This window comes from Solea senegalensis, linkage group LG11 (genome assembly GCF_019176455.1).
Source record: "Solea senegalensis isolate Sse05_10M linkage group LG11, IFAPA_SoseM_1, whole genome shotgun sequence".
Lineage (NCBI taxonomy): Eukaryota > Metazoa > Chordata > Actinopteri > Pleuronectiformes > Soleidae > Solea > Solea senegalensis.
The window spans coordinates 16,618,124-16,638,297 of NC_058031.1; the positions used below are offsets into that span (position 1 = coordinate 16,618,124).

Here is a 20,174-nt window from a genome sequence, read left to right on the forward strand (position 1 = left end):
CTTTTATTTTATTTATTTATCCACAGGGATGTAGAAACACAAAGTAGGCCTTGATGATTCTTACTTTGTGACAAGGGGAAAAGATCTGAGTAATGTTCCTGGAACACTCTGAGCATCTATTGTCCTTATTTATTGCGCCTCGACTTCCTTGTAGATGAATATCAATCATTGACAGCCACAATGCAGTGAATCCTGTCAGACTGTCTAATGACTCTGTGGGTTGAACAGAGCACCTTAAAAATGGTTCTTAAAATTTTTTATGTAAATATCTCAATGGTTAATACGTTTAACAGTAATACAATGTATTTTTTTTACAAAAGAAAAACACAAAAGATACAGGTTTGACTTTCATAAATATTTTGGGATATTTAAGATTATTTAACAGTAGTTTAATGTAATTTTAACAGGAAAAAAATTACTGTTTCAGCAGATATATATATTTACGGTATTTCACTGTTACAAAAACTGAATTAAACTCTTTTTACGTTTGCGGTCTTTTTCTGTCATGGTTTGACAGTTTTTCATCGTAAAATCTATGGACATATTTTACAGTGTAGATTACATTACATGTCATTTAGCAGACAATTTTATCCAAAGCAACTTACAATGGAATTGAGTACAATCAGCCAGGAGTGGAGTCGACTTGCGACCATGATGTCTTTCGCAACACAGGGCACCAGTCTTAACCACCGAGCCACTCCACCCCTAGATGAACATCAATCATTGACAGCCACAATGCAGTGAATCCTGTCAGACTGTAAGAGGCACGGAGTAGGCCCTAAATGCAACACAATCTAACATACCGGAATAATGTGCTTCATAGTCTGATTACTCCTGCATGTATACACTTAGTTGGACTGGAGTTGGACTTGGCGTTCTGCACATGCACCAACATTTAGGAGACGACATATAAACTTCAGTACTGTTGCCGGAAAAGGACAAACAACACGATGGCGTGGACGAGCACGAAAGCTACGGAGAAGACACACTTTTGGACTGATGTGCAGCAGGTACCAAACATACAGAACCACAGAACGATCCATGTCACCATACGCTGTTTGTTTTTCTGGGATGTAAAGGTCAACAGGAAAGTGATTCAATACACACTAGCCTGTAGAGATACAGTGCCAGAATAAATGGATTTTCTCCTCTGCATGTATACTCTGACTCTGCAAGTTGTCTGATTGCCAGTCTTAGTCTGACTACAGCCTTAGCTCCATTAAACTGTGCATATCAACGCTCTGAGTGTGTGAATTATACTGTATGTGAGAAAGAGGATGATGATGAGAGATCAAATTATCTTCTGTACATCTGACTTTGCTCAGCCACAATACACCACTGTATTGTAACTGTGATAATGGTGTTACCATCAGGTGGTACTTGTTATAAAAGATTTGCGAACCACTGGTCGAGATTACTGGTTTAAGAGAAAGAAAGCAATACTTTTCTGCTGGTGTTGGCAATGACTGTGTTTAATTCTTCAATTATATGAGGATACTGGAAATGGGGTTTGTATTCAATTTCATGTTTTTTTAATTTCAACAACAAAAACAAGGTTTTCAAATGATATTAATAACTTTTTAAACAATAAAAAGTGGTCTTCTTTGCCCTGAGAAGCCTTGTACAATTTTTTGCTTCTTTTTTAAAAAATAATAAATATTTATTTTATTTTATTTTATTTTATTTTATTTTATTTTATTTTATTTTATTTTATTTTTCAGTTTCAGTCCTTCAGGCCCATTTTTCATTTTAAATGCTGGCAAGCACAGCATGTGTGTGTGTGTGTGTGTGTGTGTGTGTGTGTGTGTGTGTGTGTGTATTTTCATGATGTGAAGGTGTGCGTGTCCAGAATCATGAGAGCCAGGGATGTTGCAGCATTTGCTTTAGAGTGGCTCGATCGCCAGGCTCCAAAGCTAAACACGCTTTAAAAAAATCCAGGCAATCTGTGAAAAGAGACGGCAAAAGACAAAGAGACTGTAAGGCTGGGGTCTGCATTGAATGTAACATAGCTTTGGTCCACAAGTTGGTTAAAAATCTGTATGTGTGAAAACTACACTTTTACTTCAGTAATCCACTCACCTAACAAATGACCAAATCATGGAAAATGAGAGCAATTAACTAATTTATAGAAGGTTGGAGGACTAATTCCCACAAATATGACACTATGGTAGCTCCATGTCGAAGAAATGGTAAAACATAACTAATAATGATAATGACCCTTTCATGATTAAAACACATTAATTGATCCAAATCAGAAAAATAAAATATACACCAACATGGTCTTACCAGTGGACAGGTCACTTCTGATTTTACATTTGGTGGTCACGAAACTAAAGGTGTTGAACCACACTCCATGCAGCACTTCATACAACACAGCACCCAACTGCCAGACAGTGGTGGGTCCAGCCTGGTATATCCCATATTTCATAAACTCTGGAGGAATATACAAAGGGGTTCCTATGTGAGACAGTAGGAGGCAGAAAAAGAGGGTGAGGAGCAGGTTAAGATTTTGATAATACACATCACAACCAGGGATAAACCGGCCAGACACACATCTCACCTCTGAACCTACGGTAATTGTAATGTCTTTTCCTCAAAATGGAGCCACATCCAAAGTCGATGACTCGCATTCGGAAGATACCAGGTGTGGACTGGACAAGGATGTTCGAAGTTTTTATGTCCCGGTGGAAGATTTTTACTGCCTCCATCTTTACAGCTGCTTCCACCAGCTGTTTTGTGACTTTCTGAAACACAGGAAGAGACACTTTAGACATTTAGAGATCTTTCCTTGGAGCATGTTATAAAATTTTGAAGCCGTCATGATATTGTAGATGGTTTCTATGTCACTATGGTTTCTTGAACATGAAACTGCTAAAACGTGTTTATTTTTTTAGTTGTGATAAAAAATACACATAAAATCAAGACCTTTTCAAAAAGTGGCCCCAGTCTAACCCCCCCGTTTTTAAACATTCCACACGTATTATCATATTAAATAAATGTAGATCTCTTTAGATTTATAGTGTTATATATCTAATATATGTATATATATATATATATAGAGAGAGAGAGAGAGAGAGAGCTTAGGGCCCCATAAAGGCTTAGGCCGGCCCTGGCTTTAGTACCTTTGCAATTTTCTCGTTCACTGGACCACAACTTTGCAAGTAGCTGTTCAGGGTCACAGAGGGTTGTGGCCTCTCCATGACCAGGATGACCCTGTCTTTCAGATCGTACCAGTCTAACAGTGACACGGCTGCTGATTTACCCACAGACTCTGGTTCACCTGCTGCTTTGTGCAAGAGGATCACCTCCAGGGGGATCATGCATTTTATCCCATTTAACATCTAACAAAAGGGAAAAACAAATGTTTTAATCATCGGCAACAAAGTACCACCAACAAAAACAGTGTCAGTTGTTGATAGTGAGAGATCAGGACACTCACCATTGATCCCCTCCTCACACAGGATGAGCGGATGTGTTTGATCGCCACCTACAGACCAGAATAACTTAGTACAGGGGATGATGACCACGTGTGTATGTGTGATGGATGAGCATGGACACGTTCATACTTACATGTAATTTGTCAGATGTTCTTATACCATCATAAACTGAACCAAAGCCTCCTTGTCCGATCTTACCCAGTTGCTGGTATTTGTCATGGAAGTGATCTAGACGAGTCAAACACATGGACACGTTTTATTATCATGATTGAGCTCTAGATGTAGCTCTAATGTAATATTAAACACAAACAATATATAACACAACCTGTAAAAAGGTGTATTAACACATCATGCTGCTCTATTTTAACACAGTGATTTTAAGTAGGATTTTATTTTCCCCGTTTTATGCCAAGTTTTACATGCAATGACAATAAAACTGTCTGTGACCACAATAAGAGTCCACTGAAAGTTTTACAACCTGATTCTACACTGATCCAGATTTGACACTCCCACCCTAAAAATAGCTTCACTTGTATATAGTTGCCACGCTGTAGCAGTTTGTGGGGACTGTGTTATTTAATAAGTTGATAAATGTGACAGTGAAAGTTGCACATGAGACCTCTGCAGGTGTGGCCCAAGAGGCAGCTGTTGTTCTGTGTGACATCATCACTCTTCTTCTTTTTCCTGGGTGTCTCTCTTTCAGCGGAAGCTTTTCTTTTTGTGGCCTTCACCACTGGCACCTCAGAAGGTCTGCTGTCATCTCTCTGCAGTTTTCTGAACGACTCCAAGTTCCTGGTGTCCTGCTTTTTCTCTTGTATGAAGCTCCATGTCAACCCTACAATCAGACAAGACGTTAGTATTAAACTGCAACGTCCACGGTCAATGCGAGTATTCGCTTGTGACCCATTGCTGACCTTCATTCATTGTACATTCATTGGCCACGTTTTATGACAGCTGTTCAACTGCTTGTTAACACAACTATGTATTCAGACCAAAACATGGCAGCAATGCAATGCATTTAGACACATAGACATGTACAGACACAATGAGCTCCTGAAGCCCAAACCAAGCATCAGAATTGGGCAGAGATATATAGTAACAAAGCAGATCTACTTCACTACTGTACATAAGTACTAAAATGCTGTATCTGTACTTTACTGGAGTACCTTTTCTCTCCTACTTCCACTTGTACACTACATATTTTCGATGAGAATTACGAAATTGTTACGAATCATTCCAAACCCACGTTATCACTGCCAGAGCTGTAGATGGCTCTGTCACCAGGTTTGATGAAGCTGGCTCATCATTGAGCCAATCAAGCAATCAAGCTGTCTATAAGAAGAAGACAGCGCGTGCTTCCGTTCCGCCTTCCACTCTGCTGCCTGCCCGCATGGAGAACACTTCAGTTGCCTGTTAGTTTGTTTTCAACATGAAACAGAAACGCCACGTTTAACACCTTCAACTTCCTCGAGTGATCGTGGTGTGGAGGAAGGAGACCACCCCTGGCCCTACTTAGAGTCTTTGTTTTCATTTGTGGGCGTAAAAGACCATTCATATCAAACGAAAGCCTACTCTCATGAAAGATTGTGAAATAATAGCCTTCAAAAATTCGCCTTCAAATTTGAGGAAACATATGAAGGTAAGTTACAAATATAATACACAAATGGCACGCCAACTTGAGCTAACAGTAAGCGCTAGCTAAGTAGCTAGCTAGCCACGGTTTCTGACATGCTGCAACACAATACTTCTACTTTTACTTTCAATACTAGTACATTTTAAAATAAACTACTTGCAATACTTAGGCTAAGTACAGAACATTTTAATACTTTAGCACTTCCAATTAAGTGCTTAAAGAACACTTCAACTTCTACTGAGGTACTTGTACTTTTACTCAAGTTTTGGTCTCAAGTACTTTATACATCTCTACAATTGGGGAGAATGGTGAATTAAGTGACCCTAGTATAAGTATTGGTGCCAGTCAGGTTTAATTTATACACAAAATCGTCCAGATGGTTCACAGTGATGGCTGCACACACAAGTCAGATCCTGAAGGAGAAGAAGAAGCAGACACAGACGGTGGTTATTAGGTGTCCTCTATGTGTAATAAAGAGGCCAGTGGGTGTATATTGTATATTATGTCAAATAAAAACAGGTTGTAAATAGTAGTGTATCTTCATGGGCTGCTGTGGGACTGACAGTGAGTAACTGCATCTGGCCATGAAGGGCTAGAGGCAGATCTCTGAAGGTCACCTGACAACCACAAGGTGAAGACAGGACACTTCACTGCTGCTGATATTGTTATCATGCAAATTAGCTCACCTGTGCAGGTGTTGCCGAAGACGCAGCTTCTTCGATCATCCGGTTTGGAGGCTGTGGGGCTTTTGCAGCTCTGGGGAACAAAAGTGCTGTAAACCTTCTTCTTTCTTGTGGGTGGTTTCCTCTTCACTACTAGCTCCTCAGCAGGTTTGCTGTCCTCTCTCAGCCTTTTATTGGGTGACTCCAAGGCCGTCCTCTCCTTGGATGCCGAGATCAAATTTAATCCTATGATTAGATATGATGTTAATTTTGGTATTCTTATTTTTTTTCCAATTGGCTGAACAACACCCATGGTCAACATTAGAGAAAGTATGGTTACTATTTAACAACTCACACCTAAACTAGAGATAATAAAAACAAAATTGAATCACTATTTATTACTAGATGTCTTATTTCTCCTGGAAGGTGACACATTCCACTGTGTTACGAACAAAATGACAAATATAACAGATAGATTTTAGGTATCATAATTAAATCAATTAAAATACAATGAAAAATATCAAAAATATACACAGTATAATTGACAGCATTCAGTGATAAAACAGGACAGTGTGGTTCAGTTAAAAGCTCTACAGATGTATGTATTCATGTGAAAAACCTCCTGTGAGACCAGCTTTTTAAGACTGAGTTGTTTTTGGAAATTAATAAACAAAAACTCCCCTATTTCCAAGTTCAGTGTGGATCTTTGGAACATTTAATAAAAATAAGTCCTGTGAACACAACATTTAGGAATAACATAGGGACACTCACCTGAATTGAGCTCTGAAAACATTATGTTGTTAAGGTCGAATTACTGCCTCCATGAACCCTTACCTTAACCTTAACGCACTGCAAATAACCTCAGCAAACTTTGTCTACCTACCTACTGTCTGCCAATCACCTACTGAGTGTAGATTCCAGTTTCCTGTAATGTGTCCTTTGATGACAAATAGAGACAGCAAAGATATATCCTTTTAAGTTTATGACTGCCTAACTGGCATGTCACACTCACATACAGCAGTTACACACCAATAACAACAATAATGGTCATATAGTAGTAAGTAGTAGTAAGGCAATTTTTATTGTTTCTCTGAATTCATCCTTATACATCATTATTATAGAGTAAGAAAAAAAAGCCAACTGTACTGGCTGTACTGTAACTTTTCTTTGATAAAAGCTCATTTGTTTTAATTTGTACCGTGGAATCAGAAACATCACAGTAATAATACAATAGTACTATAATGTGTTGCAGGGTTTATCAGAGGAATGTCAGTGTTCACAATTCAAATGACTGAATCCCACTTGAGTTGCTGTGCTTGCTGTCTGTATAAATTATAATACTCATACAGTAGATGACGGATGGTGTTGAATGTCAGCTAACTGTTGCATTGTGTGTGTGTTGGATTATGAACCCATCAGCTGTAGAAAAACAGTGTTTAATTAATCAAAGAATGTGGAAGATTTCCGGGATCATTATTAGACTGTCGTTTTCGCAGATCACACACAACACATTTTGTCGATTGTCTGTCAGCATATGGCATCGACATTAAAAAAGAAATAACATTTACAATTTCCAAGTTTTCACTGTAAATGTGGGATTTGTCTAAAAATTTAATTTAGAAAAAAGATGAAGGTCAAAACAAGAAGCGAGGCATGTTGAATTTAGCCAGTGCTATACTTGGGTTTGAAAGTGGAGAAGTTTGCGGAGAAAGTTAAAGGAACCAGGCATTTGCTTGTAGAGCCCCTTCGCAGAGTTTTGGGAAACTTCATGATTAACCTGGGAAATAAAGACACAGGTAATAATCAGAAGGAAGATTAATAAAGCTGCACTTTAATTTGGAGGCATGAGAGAAGCTCACCATCATCAACATGGTAACCAGGTCATCAGTAGCAGCGTTTTCCTCAAGAATACGGTCTAGTGTCTCAACGTACCAGGATCCTGACTGGGTGTCTCTCCAAGAAACATAACCTGTACATATCAAACGGTTAGAGAAACATTAGGACAAACTGTACATACATAGCAAATCAAGTCCTAACTATAACACTGCACCTGTCTGACTGGTCATAATCCAACATGTGCGTGCTTGTCAAACAATTCATTTTTTTGCTTAAATGCTGTTAATCAAACAATTGCACTCTTGTACTTTGCAATTCACAGCAGTTCTTAAGTCCATATTAACAATGTAACAATGACTCTTACCAAAGTATCTTTGGTTAATTCTAAATCAAATGAATGCAACTGAACTGAATGCGAACGGACTTGACTTACTTTGATTATTTCATTCAACAGAATGAGATGAGACAACGTCTGCTCAGTTAGCATCAAAACCCAAAAGATGCTGCCTCCATAGAGCTGACCTACCTCCAGATTTAAATATCAAGCTCATTCCGGGTCTAATGAAAAAGAATATTTCGTACAAGGAGGTGATCGTACACCTATAAAAAGGTCAGTATGATTATTTTATCTTCAATTTCTTGAGTTCCAGGTTAGTTGCTGATTTGAAGTGATGATTTAGGTGACGAGTAATCACGTCACAATGTGAGGTCTCCATTGTGATGACACCTCACACATGCTATAAAATACGTAATTATGTTTCACAGTCTGTGGATCTCCTCTGCTCTCTGCCTCAACTTTCTGCAGCATCAACATATACAAAGTAAAATAGGTCTGCCGGTATATAAAATGATACAGGCAGAGTGACTCAGCGTCTCTCAGCAGCTGCACCTTCATTCATTTATTCATTTCATTTCCCGATTAAGTGATTGAGCCGTGATCTTGTATTCCAGTTTTTTTTAGTTGCATATGGTACACAATGATCATCAGCTGTTTTTAAAGGTGTGACTCCTCTTCCCCTCCCTCATTCCCTCTATCTCTCTCTCTCTCACAGCAACAGACATGCTCTGTCTGTGTATGAACAACATGGTGTGCGAGATGCCACACATGACTAATATAATTAAGAACAAAAACATGTTATGCTTGGCTTTGAAGTAATCGTGATTTAAGCCGACACCCCTAACATCATCACATTCAGACACAAACACACCAGGAAAAGTGGAGTAGGACACCAAAATGTCACTTGGGGTGGGGAGAGTGGTTCTGGCATCTGGCTCATCAGACATGCTCAGGGAGTCACTGCTGGATGACATCGGGATGGCATCTGTCTGGTCATCTATTCCACCGATGGATCGCTCAAATTCATCTGGGGACACCTCAACGCCTGTATCTCTTTCATCTCAAATATAAAAAGCATTTACCCTGTGAGACCACGTAATAGTACATGTAATGTATATATAGCAGCAGTGGCAGTCTTAGGTACCTCCTCCACATGCCTGGATGAAGAACAGTTTGGGTTTTCCCTGTAATGACGGGCAATGCTGACCGTTGAGGTAGTTTGTGATATGCTGAACTGGGACAAACTGTCCATCTACACCATACACAGCACCAGGGAAGCGGCTGTGGCTCACCTGTAAGCATATGCACACAGCACTTCCTACATGTCATCTTGATCTGAACGTGATCAAAAAAAGTTGTAGTGGGATACAGCTGGTGTAATCAGTATTGATTGGTTTGGTGAAAAATATGGGACATGTCTTACCTCAGTTCCATGGGATAGCATGATAACCACACAGCAGTCATACTGTGAGTGGTCTCTCTTAGACAGAGCCGATAGGTCGTGTTTGATTTGCTGAAATGTGGAGAGTGCAGTTAGCCACACAAACATGACCTCAAGGTTTCACACGTGCTTACGGACACGAAAACGTCTCACTCTTTGTTTTAGGTTCGTCTTCACTTCCACAATGAAGTTGAGTGACTTGAATCTGCTCTCCAGCTTGTCACAGTCAATGTTGGAGCCCTTGCGATTGCTGAGCTCGCTCTGAGAGTCAAACTCCACATTGTTAATGATGAGGCAGTGACCACATGGGCTGGCATCCATTTTATAGCTCTGTCATGGAGGTAAACAAAAAGAATGCAGGGGATTAACAGTCTAACTTGTCTTTCTGTTGTACAGAGCATAAGAAACAAATAAAATGTGTTTACCTGAATACTGCCCCGCCGTATTCTGCCTTGTGGCCTTGATATTAGAGACTCCCCTTCAGGTGCTGTGACAGCATTGATAGGTGTAAAACACGCAGAAAACTTGTTACCAATATGATGACTGAAGGTACAGTAGGCAGTTTATTGGTAATATTTATCAATAATTAAGTAATTTCCTCTCAGTTTAATGTTAATCAAGTGACCTGAGAGAGAACAACATCGGCACTTACTCACAAAAAGCTAAAGCTTGCTCCTCACAGAAAGCTTTTGACAGGACGATATTGACCAGTGACAGGGTAGTTAAGAGAGAGTGGGCATTCTTAGTGGCAGCTCCACTTTTTGGATCATAGTCTAGGTCATGTTAAAAAGAGGATGTAGTCTTCTAAGTCCATTCTGAGGCCAACAAGAAAATGAGAGTAATCCGATGAGAGGAGCCCAGGTCAGAGAGCAGCAATCCCCAAAAAAATTGCATTTTTATAACCTGCAAATGATACTATATCAACTATTTTCCCAGTGACCCTGCCAACTGTACCACACAACTTACCACATAACCACATAACTTACATGGAGTGATAGTGGAACTGGGTTTTTGTATTGGATAAACAGGGACCCTGTCTTTTCTTTGCCTATCTACATCCATCGGGGAAGCTGTTAAAGGAAACAAAGAGCACACGTATGAGCAACCAAGAAGAGCTATTGCAAGCATTTCCACACCAACACATTTACTGAAGCAATATCATACACTTACAAATGGGGAGAGGCTGAACAACAGGGCGAGTAACCTGAGTGGGTGTTGCAGGTTTTAGATGAACTGTTGCACTCTGCAGGAGCTCTGCCAGATTTTGCTGACCTGTCTCCTGAAGACACTCCAGAAATAATGGAAAGGCTCGACTCCCGCGGGTCTCTAAGTCCCGTACCAACTGTCTGGCCTGGTCACGTCTGGTCCCAGCGGACTGAAAGGAGGACACTTTATTATGTCACGGGCAGCAAATACGCAAATTATTTGGCTGCATAATTCAAGGTCCAGTGTATAAGAATTAAAAACATCTAATTTTAACAGGGAACACAGAGGTTGTAAACACTCTTTCACAACTCTCTCCACTCTCCTAGTCTCTCTGCAGTTTCTTCCATCTTCTTTGTTGGATCATGGGGGTTTATGTGGGTAAAGCTATCCTTCATTTGCCAAATAAGACACAATCCCTAATCTTAGGTGCCTTATGTACATATATAAGGCTTATACTTGGGCTTTAAAAACTAAAGATTGTATCACTAGTTTGCATGTTCTCCCCGTGTGTGGGTTTTCACAGGGTTCTCCGGCTTCCTCCCACAGTCCAAAGACATGCAGATTTGGGGATCAGGCAAACTGGACACTCTAAATTCACTGTAGGTGTGAGTGTGAGAGTGAATGGTTGTTTGTCTCTATGTGGCCCTGTGACGGACTGGCGATCTGTCCAGGGTGTGACCCCGCCTATCGCCCTATGTCAGCTGAGATTGGCACAGCGCCCCCTATGACTCTCATGTGGAGGATAAAGCGGTAGAAGACGGATGGATGGACTAACTACAATCACAATATCACTCTTAAAATCACAATGGGGATTTTTCCTACCATATCGTGCACCTATAACCCATCACCACACAGATCTGACCACATACTGTAGCTGTACTACCTTAATCTCATCGATCATGTCGTGGGTGAAAACCCTCTTTTCAATCAGGCCATCGTAGAGGTCTTTGGGGTTCATGTCTGTGACCAGATAGATCCTGTTCCGCTGAAGAATCTGCTTGTGTTTTTCTTCCATTCTCCACCTGTGACACTAACGTGACGAAGGAGCTTCAACATAAATAAAACATATATAAATCACGAGGCTGTTTCAGCGTCGAAATAAATGCTCCAACTCGTTTGTATGAGGAGAAAATTATAGTTAGACAGTGTAAAAATGTTTAAAGGTTTGTCGCGTTCGATTACACTCGCCACTTCCTTGTTTACATCACCGCAGCCTGTGATTGGTCCACTGAGAAATAAAAAGGTGCGTTTGATTTTAAACGCCTCAGCTCTCTGCTGAGCGGCTAAGGCACATCGATGCATTCACTGTGAAAACCGCGGCGCGACGAACACAAAAGCGAAAACAAACCAAACAAACTCATATGAAAATGACACCGCCCTCCCCCTCCGCTGCTCCGCCGCAGCAGGTTGTCCGCTTGTCCTGAAACAACCGTGGGATGCCGCTGATCCTGAACACACCCGGTGCGTCTTGTCGGCTTCGTTGAATCATCACACGCCGCGAAGGAGCATCCAAACGTGCGCCAAAGATGCGGCGTAGTAGCGGCTGACGCTGCGTCTGCTGCAGGTGACAGAGGATGATCGAGCTGCTGTTGCGCTGTGACAACTTACGCTATTAACGTTTATCTCAAGATGGAGGCGTTTTAATGTCACAGCCCAGTAACATGTCAATACTATAATGGTACGGAAACGTATCACCTAGCCTGTCTAGCTTCTGATTAGCATGCCATCATTTTAATACTAGCAAGCAGGGCGGCTGTAAAGGGGGGCGGTTAGGACAATTTCCTGGGCCTCAAACCGAATGGGGCCCCCTGAGATTGTTATTATGGTGATCAAACGGAATATATGATAAATGTTTTATTATAATATATATTATAATTACACTTGAATCAAGGCATGTTGTTTATGCAATATTTTTTTTTTTGCCAAACTGTAAGGATAGTATTTGCACCCCTCTGCACTCATTACATGGTTCAGTCATAGTATGCTAGTGTTCAAGTGGTGTGAGGTGTTTATACAGCGATTAACGTGAATTATTCATTTGGTGTCATATTAGCTTCAAAAAACATATATGTGATAAGATAAGATAAACCGCAAAAGTGAGAAAAATGGCTGTCAGCTGGTTACCCTGTCATGTGGAAAGACTACACTTTGGTGCCTTATTTACTGTATACCAAGCTAACCACTAGCATAGCTTTGACCATGTGTATTAATGATGGTAATAATAACAATAATAATAATAATAATAATAATAGTAATAATTATAAAAATGGAAGTAGCCCTCTGATTTGAAAAATGAAGCCCTGGAAGCAGAATGGAAGTAGCACTTACCCAACCAGGCATGATTCTGTAGGTTACAAAAAGAACTCAATTAGAATGAAAAGTCTATGGAAAACATTATACAATAGCTGCCTGGTTGCAGGTGACATCTGTAAATTAACAATAACATTTGCAGCAGCACCCCTGCTAGCCTTATCTTTGTAGTTGTCACAATGGTATTTGCATCTATGTGATACTAACATCAGATTGATTGAAAGGCAGTTGACATGGATTTGTGATGGTGATTACAGCTCCTTATTGTATGTTTAAGGTAACTGTAATGTCAGGGTCAAAGATGTCTCTGCTGCTGGCTGTGGTGTTGGTACTCTCAGTGCTGCCAGGAGTAACAACCCAGGCCGGGCCTGAGATGGACCCTTACAAAATCCTCGGAGTCACCAGGAGTGCGAGCCAGGCGGAGATAAAGAAGGTCTACAAGCGTCTCGCAAAAGAATGGTAATCATTTTCTCATCATGGTGACTTATTGATAACCAGTTTCAAGTTTTTAACTTAATGAGCATCCTACTCCCAAGGCATCCTGACAAAAACAAAAATCCAGGCGCTGAGGACATGTTCATCAAGATCACCAAGTCTTATGAGGTTAGTTCCAATCACAGTTAATTAAGTGTATATCAGCTGTGATGAAAGCCATTAATTGACAGTATGCAGCACTGGATGATGATATTTGCTGTACCCAACATATAGATTCTGTCCAGTGAAGAGAAACGGGCCAATTATGACCGTTATGGGCAGACTGATGACACTCAGCCATACGGCAGCAGTCGATATGGTCCTCGCCATGACAGCTTTTACTTTGACGAGTCCTTCTTCAACTTTCCCTTCAATAGCAAGAACCACAGAGACTTTGCTGACAGCAAATACACACTGCACTTTAACCAGTATGTCAACAATGTGGTGCCTGACAGCTACAAGAGACCATACCTAATAAAGATCACCTCTGACTGGTGCTTCAGCTGCATCCACATCGAGCCCGTCTGGAAAGAAGTGGTGCAAGAGATGGAGTCTCTAGGTCTGGACACATCCTCCAAACAATGCTTACATTCTCTGCTCTCTGACAAATTTCAGGGTGAGTTGACAAGGTTGATGTGTGCTTGCTTGTTTTTCACAGGCGTTGGAGTTGGTGTGGTGGATGTTGGGTATGAGAGACGGTTAGCCAATCACCTTGGTGCTCATCGCACGCCATCAATTCTTGGAGTCATCAATGGCAAAGTGACGTTTTTCCATTACGCTGTTGCAAAGGAGCATCTGCGGCAGTTTGTAGAAGACCTTCTTCCTCAGAGACTTGTGGAGCGGGTAAATATCTGCCAGTTGTTTGTGATAAGACTGTACTTATATTATATATATTTTGAAATATGAGTGAATATTATTTTTTGAATTGCAGGTCACTGACCAGAATGAGCTGCAGTTCTTGAACAGCTGGCACGAGCACAACAAGCCACATGTGCTTCTGTTTGACCAAGTGCCCGTAGTTCCTCTTCTATACAAAGTAGGCTCTTGTCTTCCAGTTTTCTCCACCTGTGAAACATACCTCATGTGCCACTGACTTAGTAAATTCATTACAAAGCAAACACGATTAGCATTAGCTTTCTCTGCATCTCCACAGCTGACGGCTTTTGCTTATAAGGACTACTTGCAGTTTGGCTATGTGGACCAGGGCCTTTCAGAGACTGCCAATCTGCAGAAACAGTTCAACATCAACACTTACGCTCCAACCATGCTGGTCATTAAAGAGAATACTGACAAGCCTGCTGACATTATACAGGTAAACATGCAGGAAAATGGAAGTTGGGCAGATAAAGTAGTTCCCCTTTATTTTGATTTGTTCCTTCACTGCTTCACATGTTTTTGTGTGGGTGTTTTATTCTTTGCAGGCGAAGGGAATGAAAAAGCAAATAATAGATGAGTTCATGTCAAACAACAAATTCCTTCTTGCACCACGGCTCGTCAGTCAGAGGCTCTTTGATGAGCTCTGTCCTGTCAAACAGTTCCACAGACGCAGGAAGTAAGCAGCAAGAAGCTGTCATTTTCTCTTTTTTAACATTTGTCCACACCTGGTAATTGGAGAAGTATGAAAGCAATTAAAACCAGTAACTTACATTGTCACATTTTAGATATTCTTGTATTTACCGACATACGACAATGTCTATCCTCGCCTCACCAGATTCTGTGTCCTGCTGATCACACATGATGAAGAGTCCTTTTCTTTTGGGAACCAGGCATTCCTCTTGTTTGCTTCCACCAATGCCAAGGAAGTGGTGAGATTTGCCTATGTGTACCAGCAGCTGCAACAACCACTGTGTGAAATCCTCATGCAGAGCAAGGACAGTGCACAGTCACTACCACAGGTACAGCCACACAATGTCCAACAATACAACTTTTTAGCGCACATTACTGTTGCTTGTCTTTAATATCACACCAGACTGGCCATTCTTCTCTGACCTCTGTTGTTAACTGCTGCTCACTATTCATCTTCTCTTTCTTGGACCTTTGTCTGTAAACCCTAAAGATGATTGTGCATGAAAATCTCAGGGGTTCAGTCGTTTCTGAAATACTCAGAGCAGCCTATCTTCAGCAGATCTGCATGAATAAATGTTGCTGCCATGTGATTGGCTGATTCAATATCTGCATTAACGAGCAGCTGAACATGAAGGTCATACCAGGGGGTGAATCACAGGATACAGGGTTCACAATAGAGTATGATTCTGGGAAGTAAATCATATAGCGACACATCACGATATCTGTCTGACTGAAGAAAACAAAACGTCAGTGAAAGGTCGAAAGTGCAGGATTTCTCTTGTTTGTTAACAACATGGAGATCAAAGGTCATAAAGTCTATGTATTGAACGTGGATGGAGCATCTCATAACGTAGCTTTCTCATCTATTACCCCGCTGTAAAGTCCCTCTTCTTCAGCCAGGTAACTTCTGCACAAGTTTTCCTAATTTTTCCTCATTCATTTGGGCAGCGCCACCGTAAGGAGACATGAAATAGTGACGCCTGGTGAGTGAAACAGAGACTGTTTACTTTAGAGCGCCTTCATTTTTGGATTAAAATATCGATATTTGCCATAGTGTATTGATTATCGTATTGCACGAGGAAGGACGACGATACAGCCCACAGTTCAAATGTCAAGTCGTACATGTGTAGGCACCAGAGGACACGTTTCCATGATTACCAACCTTGCTGTCTCCTTTGACCCCAAAAAGTGCATGCCACCAACTGGACAGGAAACTTTTGTGCTACAGGCCATTCACCCACTCACATGTATTCACACAGCAAATTAATGTACAGTGCTTTTTTTGTTTCCCATATGTATCTTATCCATTCACACACTGCCAGCACAGCTGTCTGGAGTGTCTTGCCCAGGGACACATAAAGACTGTCTGTTGAAAGACAGCCCTCTGTACCACTGAGCCACAGCCCTCATACAGTTTTCATGGAGACATGTTGGCAGACCTCTGGGCACATGCGCACCTGATGAATATGACCTGGTCCTAATGCATCTTAAAGTGTGTCCGCTGTGTGTCTGTGTGCAGGTGGTGATTCTGGAGAGGCGTAACGCTGCTGGGAAGGCCTTGTTTAAGCCTGTGACCACGTGGAACGGCAGTGAAGAAGACAAGCAGTGTCTTGTGGAAGAGCTGGAGCGACTTCAGAAGGACCCGTCCATCCTCGTCCATGATGCTATGCTGCCTGAGCTCAACAATGAGTTTGCTTCTGTATGTTCTCTCACATCCATTGCTGAACATCAACCACAACCAGCACTGTTACTAAATATAAATACTGTCACTCTCTAGATGTTTGTAATCCGATGGATCTATACGTCGTATGATTACCTCTCTGAGGTCATCGATGATATTCTGCATAATAACTGGTAGGTAAAATCTTTTAGCCTTCAAACTGATTTTCTCTTTCCATGTATACCAGGTTTAAAATGCTCTTACCTTAAAGACACAGATCCTGATTTTAGTCAGAAGGAACCGTGGCTGTGTATGCACAAGCAGACACACTCTCTGCAGACACAGAATGTGAAAGTTCAGAGGGGCTCTTACCTCATAAGCTGAGGGGATCCAGCCTGATTGGATAGGTCACTGACCAAACAATCTGGATCAGTGATAGTGTATCATAATACAGAACTATTTAACACATATTTCATTGTGTGCACTTTTGAATTTTCAAGCAAGTTTTACAGTAGCTTTTAATGGAAGAACTCACTGCCATGTGTTTCATCTGGGTTGACTTGCAGGCGTGAGATGATGCCCCTTCTGTCCCTCATCTTCTCTGCCTTGTTTATCTTGTTTGGAACTGTGGTCATCCAGGCCTTCAGGTTGGTTGTACTGTATTTTTACTTTGTTAAGCCTAAACTTGCCCTTCAAGAGAAACCCTTTTTTGTGTGTGTTTCAGTGACTCAAGTGAAGATAAGCAGACCAAACCAAAGACAAAAGATGGAACACAAGCTGAAAATGGGTCACCTGGGATTGGCGCTTCAAGGCAGGGATACATTAGATATTTTCTCACTTTGTCCAGTGCAGGATTTGCTGTTGTGTATTCAAGCTCATTATTTTTATTGTTAACTTTAGTCGGCCTCCGAAGAAGAATTTTGTGGAGGTGACCGAGCTGACAGACATCACTTATGTGAGCAACCTTGTGAAGCTGAGGCCAGGACACATGAATATAGTCCTGGTGCTCACTGATGCCTCCAAGAACATCCTGCTGAGCAAGTTTGCCAAAGAGGTCTACTCCTTCACAGGGTAAACACTCTGTCCTTGGGCAAATTATTGTAATTGTTTTAAAACTATAGATTCCTAATCTCATCTCATTCTACTCTCTCCAAGGAGCCTGACGCTGCATTTCTCCTTCCTGAATATTGACAAGCACAGTGAGTGGATAAACACACTGATGGAGTATGCCCATGATGCAATGCAGACTGATACAGATGAGGACGACGGTGGAAACCACAAGGTGGACTACACTGGCTATGTGCTGGCACTCAATGGCCACAAAAAGTACATTTGTCTATTTAAGCCCATCTACACTGGGGAAGACCATGACAACAAGTCATCTGAGGATGAGGGGGGCACGTCCGGGGGGAGACCCAGGTCCAGTTCCCGTGATGACCACCTTCCACGCAAATCCAACAGATCTCGTAGCATATCTACTCTGCAGATCCACCACAAACTGGACCGCCTGGGTTTGTGGATGGAAAGGCTCATGGAGGGCACTTTGCCTCGCTTCTACATCCCTGCCTGGCCTGGACTGGACAAAATCACCCCCTGTAAATAGGGGAAGTGGAGTTCAGAAGGACTTAATGTTTGTCTACTGTCATAAAGAAACGGTTTCCCTTTGTGTTCTGCATAGGTTAAGCTAGTGCTGCTGTTTTCTTTCACTTCAGATATTTATTGTTAAATATGTCTTTTAAAGTTGGGTAAACATTACAAACCTGGCTTGTGGATAACGTGGATAGCATGCTGTTTTCAACTGTTATTTTATTCATGCTGCCATTACAGCTTTGTGAACAGAAAACAAAACCACTGTGGCCACATGTTATTTCACTTTCATCTAGGCTGGACCAAACTGTGAATAGAGATGCATGTCTCTAACATTAAATATTGTTGCCTATTATGTCCAATTCCTTTTCGACTGCTGATTTGCTTGTGCAATATATAACAACCTGCTGTAATGTTCATCGCCTTTTAAACGGAACCACAGGGGTTTCTCCATGTTCTGATCATATGATTGCAGAGGAATTAAAGATGTGTGTTTTTGATATAGAAACGGTCAAAATGTTCTCTAAAAACAAGAATTATTCAGCAGTCTCTTTTTACAACCTCAGAACGCCAGTAGCTGTATGTAGCAAACTTAGCAAACAGGCTCTGTTTCATGTTCTGAATGTTTTCCAAATGGTCAAGACTGACATGACACTTTATCAACAACAACAACAACAACAAAAAACAAGAGGGCGAGGTCTAACTCGGTGTGTGCTTGCTTGGTTTGCTAATTTGTTCTGTTCCCATTAAGTGTAAAAATGTCATTTCGTTGTATGTGTGTATAGATATTTTGCGTACTCACGTTATCTGTACTATGTTTACAGTAAAGAGTGTGTGACTTAAAAGTTTACATATTTATAATGGCTTTTTCCCCCCATAGTTTTCACTGAGGTTTGTTTTTGTCACTGTAAAAAAAAAACAAGTCTATGTCACCATCAAGATGTTTCAGTTGGTCTTCAACTGTGTATTTATCCTCTTGGTTAGTTGGTTGTAATAAATGATGTTTTATGTTTGTTAATTAAAATATAAGATGATTATGTAAGTTTGTCATCCTCAGTCAGCAGACGATCATTGTTGTTGTCATTAAGGAGAAGATACGTTAACCAGTCCACACCTGCTGAGAAGATACTAGAAACTCTAGGTTTCATGAAGAGAAGACCTTCAATCGGGATTGGAGAGTGGGTGTTGTCAAGAAAAGGTACCTAAATTTGACTTTTTATAACCTAAAACGGTGGACTTCAGGAGAAAACAGCGCCATAGGTTCCTAGGAATCACCTTCTCGCAGCATCTAAGATGATCCTCACATGTTGTTGACACTGTCCAGAAGAAGACCCTCCGGCAGAGCCTGTACTTCCTGCGGCAACTCCAGTTCAACCTGCCACAGGAGCTGTCATCTTCTACACTGCTATTGTTCAGTCTGTCCTGTGCACTTCCATCACTGTGTGGTTTGGCTCAGCCACAAAGCAGGACAGGGCCATCAGGTCTGCAGAGAAGATCATCAGTGCTGACCTTCCCTCCATCCAGGACCTGTGCAGGTCCAGGGTCAGGAAACATCTCTGTACACCCCTCGCATGGGGGTGGAGTGGCTCAGTGGTTAAGACCGTCTGTGGTTAAGACCCTGTGTGCAAAGACTTCATGGTCGCAAGTTCAACTCCACCCCTGGGAGATTGTACTCAATTCCCTTGTAAGTCGCTTTGGATAAAAAGCGTCTGCTAAATGACATGTAAAGTAATGTAATAATGTAATGCATCCTGGATAAAAACTGGTTAGACTTATCCTGAGCGTTGTTTGCAAAAACCAGCTGCCACAGTTTCTTCCCTAAGGGTGGCTCTGTCATCCCATTCACTCCATTACACATGCACATCAAGCTCAGTTGTGTACAATTCCTTCTTATTATCTTGATATATTACTAATATTTTTATAATTTACTACACTTAAACTGCTTCTGTTTTATATATCCATTGTGTGAACAAAGAGAGCAAAGCGGAACCGAGTCAAATTCCTTTATAACAAAGCTATAATAAA

At 41.1% G+C, this 20,174-nt stretch overlaps 3 protein-coding genes across 4 annotated transcripts; 1 reads left to right on the forward strand and 2 right to left on the reverse strand.

Annotated features, from left to right (window-relative positions):
- Nucleotides 1-1,781: 1,781 nt before the first annotated feature.
- Nucleotides 1,782-6,525, reverse strand: LOC122776843 (serine/threonine-protein kinase pim-2-like). The gene is made up of 9 exons (XM_044037590.1): nt 6,504-6,525; nt 5,757-5,978; nt 4,057-4,272; nt 3,571-3,665; nt 3,440-3,487; nt 3,123-3,341; nt 2,561-2,744; nt 2,287-2,457; nt 1,782-1,943 (listed from the first exon to the last, which is right to left on the reverse strand). Exons 1-9 carry the CDS (start codon nt 6,523-6,525, stop codon nt 1,852-1,854), a joined length of 1,269 nt encoding a protein of 422 aa, XP_043893525.1. The 3' UTR covers nt 1,782-1,851.
- Nucleotides 6,526-6,790: 265 nt separating this feature from the next.
- On the reverse strand, nt 6,791-11,892 carry casp9 (caspase 9, apoptosis-related cysteine peptidase). Its single transcript, XM_044038982.1, has 10 exons — nt 11,436-11,892; nt 10,517-10,721; nt 10,333-10,416; nt 9,772-9,833; nt 9,500-9,676; nt 9,329-9,418; nt 9,050-9,197; nt 8,777-8,965; nt 7,592-7,701; nt 6,791-7,509 (listed from the first exon to the last, which is right to left on the reverse strand). Exons 1-10 carry the CDS (start codon nt 11,565-11,567, stop codon nt 7,405-7,407), a joined length of 1,302 nt encoding a protein of 433 aa, XP_043894917.1. The 5' UTR covers nt 11,568-11,892; the 3' UTR covers nt 6,791-7,404.
- A 76-nt stretch (nt 11,893-11,968) lies between these two features.
- Nucleotides 11,969-19,191, forward strand: dnajc16 (DnaJ (Hsp40) homolog, subfamily C, member 16). Of its 2 annotated transcripts, none has more exons than XM_044038980.1 (15): nt 11,969-12,230; nt 13,140-13,321; nt 13,399-13,465; nt 13,571-13,895; nt 13,995-14,179; nt 14,268-14,372; nt 14,490-14,648; nt 14,758-14,888; nt 15,048-15,231; nt 16,422-16,601; nt 16,680-16,756; nt 17,129-17,209; nt 17,287-17,373; nt 17,463-17,633; nt 17,718-19,191. In XM_044038980.1, exons 1-15 carry the CDS (start codon nt 12,228-12,230, stop codon nt 18,163-18,165), a joined length of 2,385 nt encoding a protein of 794 aa, XP_043894915.1. In that variant the 5' UTR covers nt 11,969-12,227; the 3' UTR covers nt 18,166-19,191. The 2 variants fall into 2 exon arrangements, with proteins under 2 accessions (XP_043894915.1, XP_043894916.1); XM_044038981.1 differs by having other exon boundaries at nt 11,969-12,116.
- The last annotated feature ends 983 nt before the right edge of the window (nt 19,192-20,174 follow it).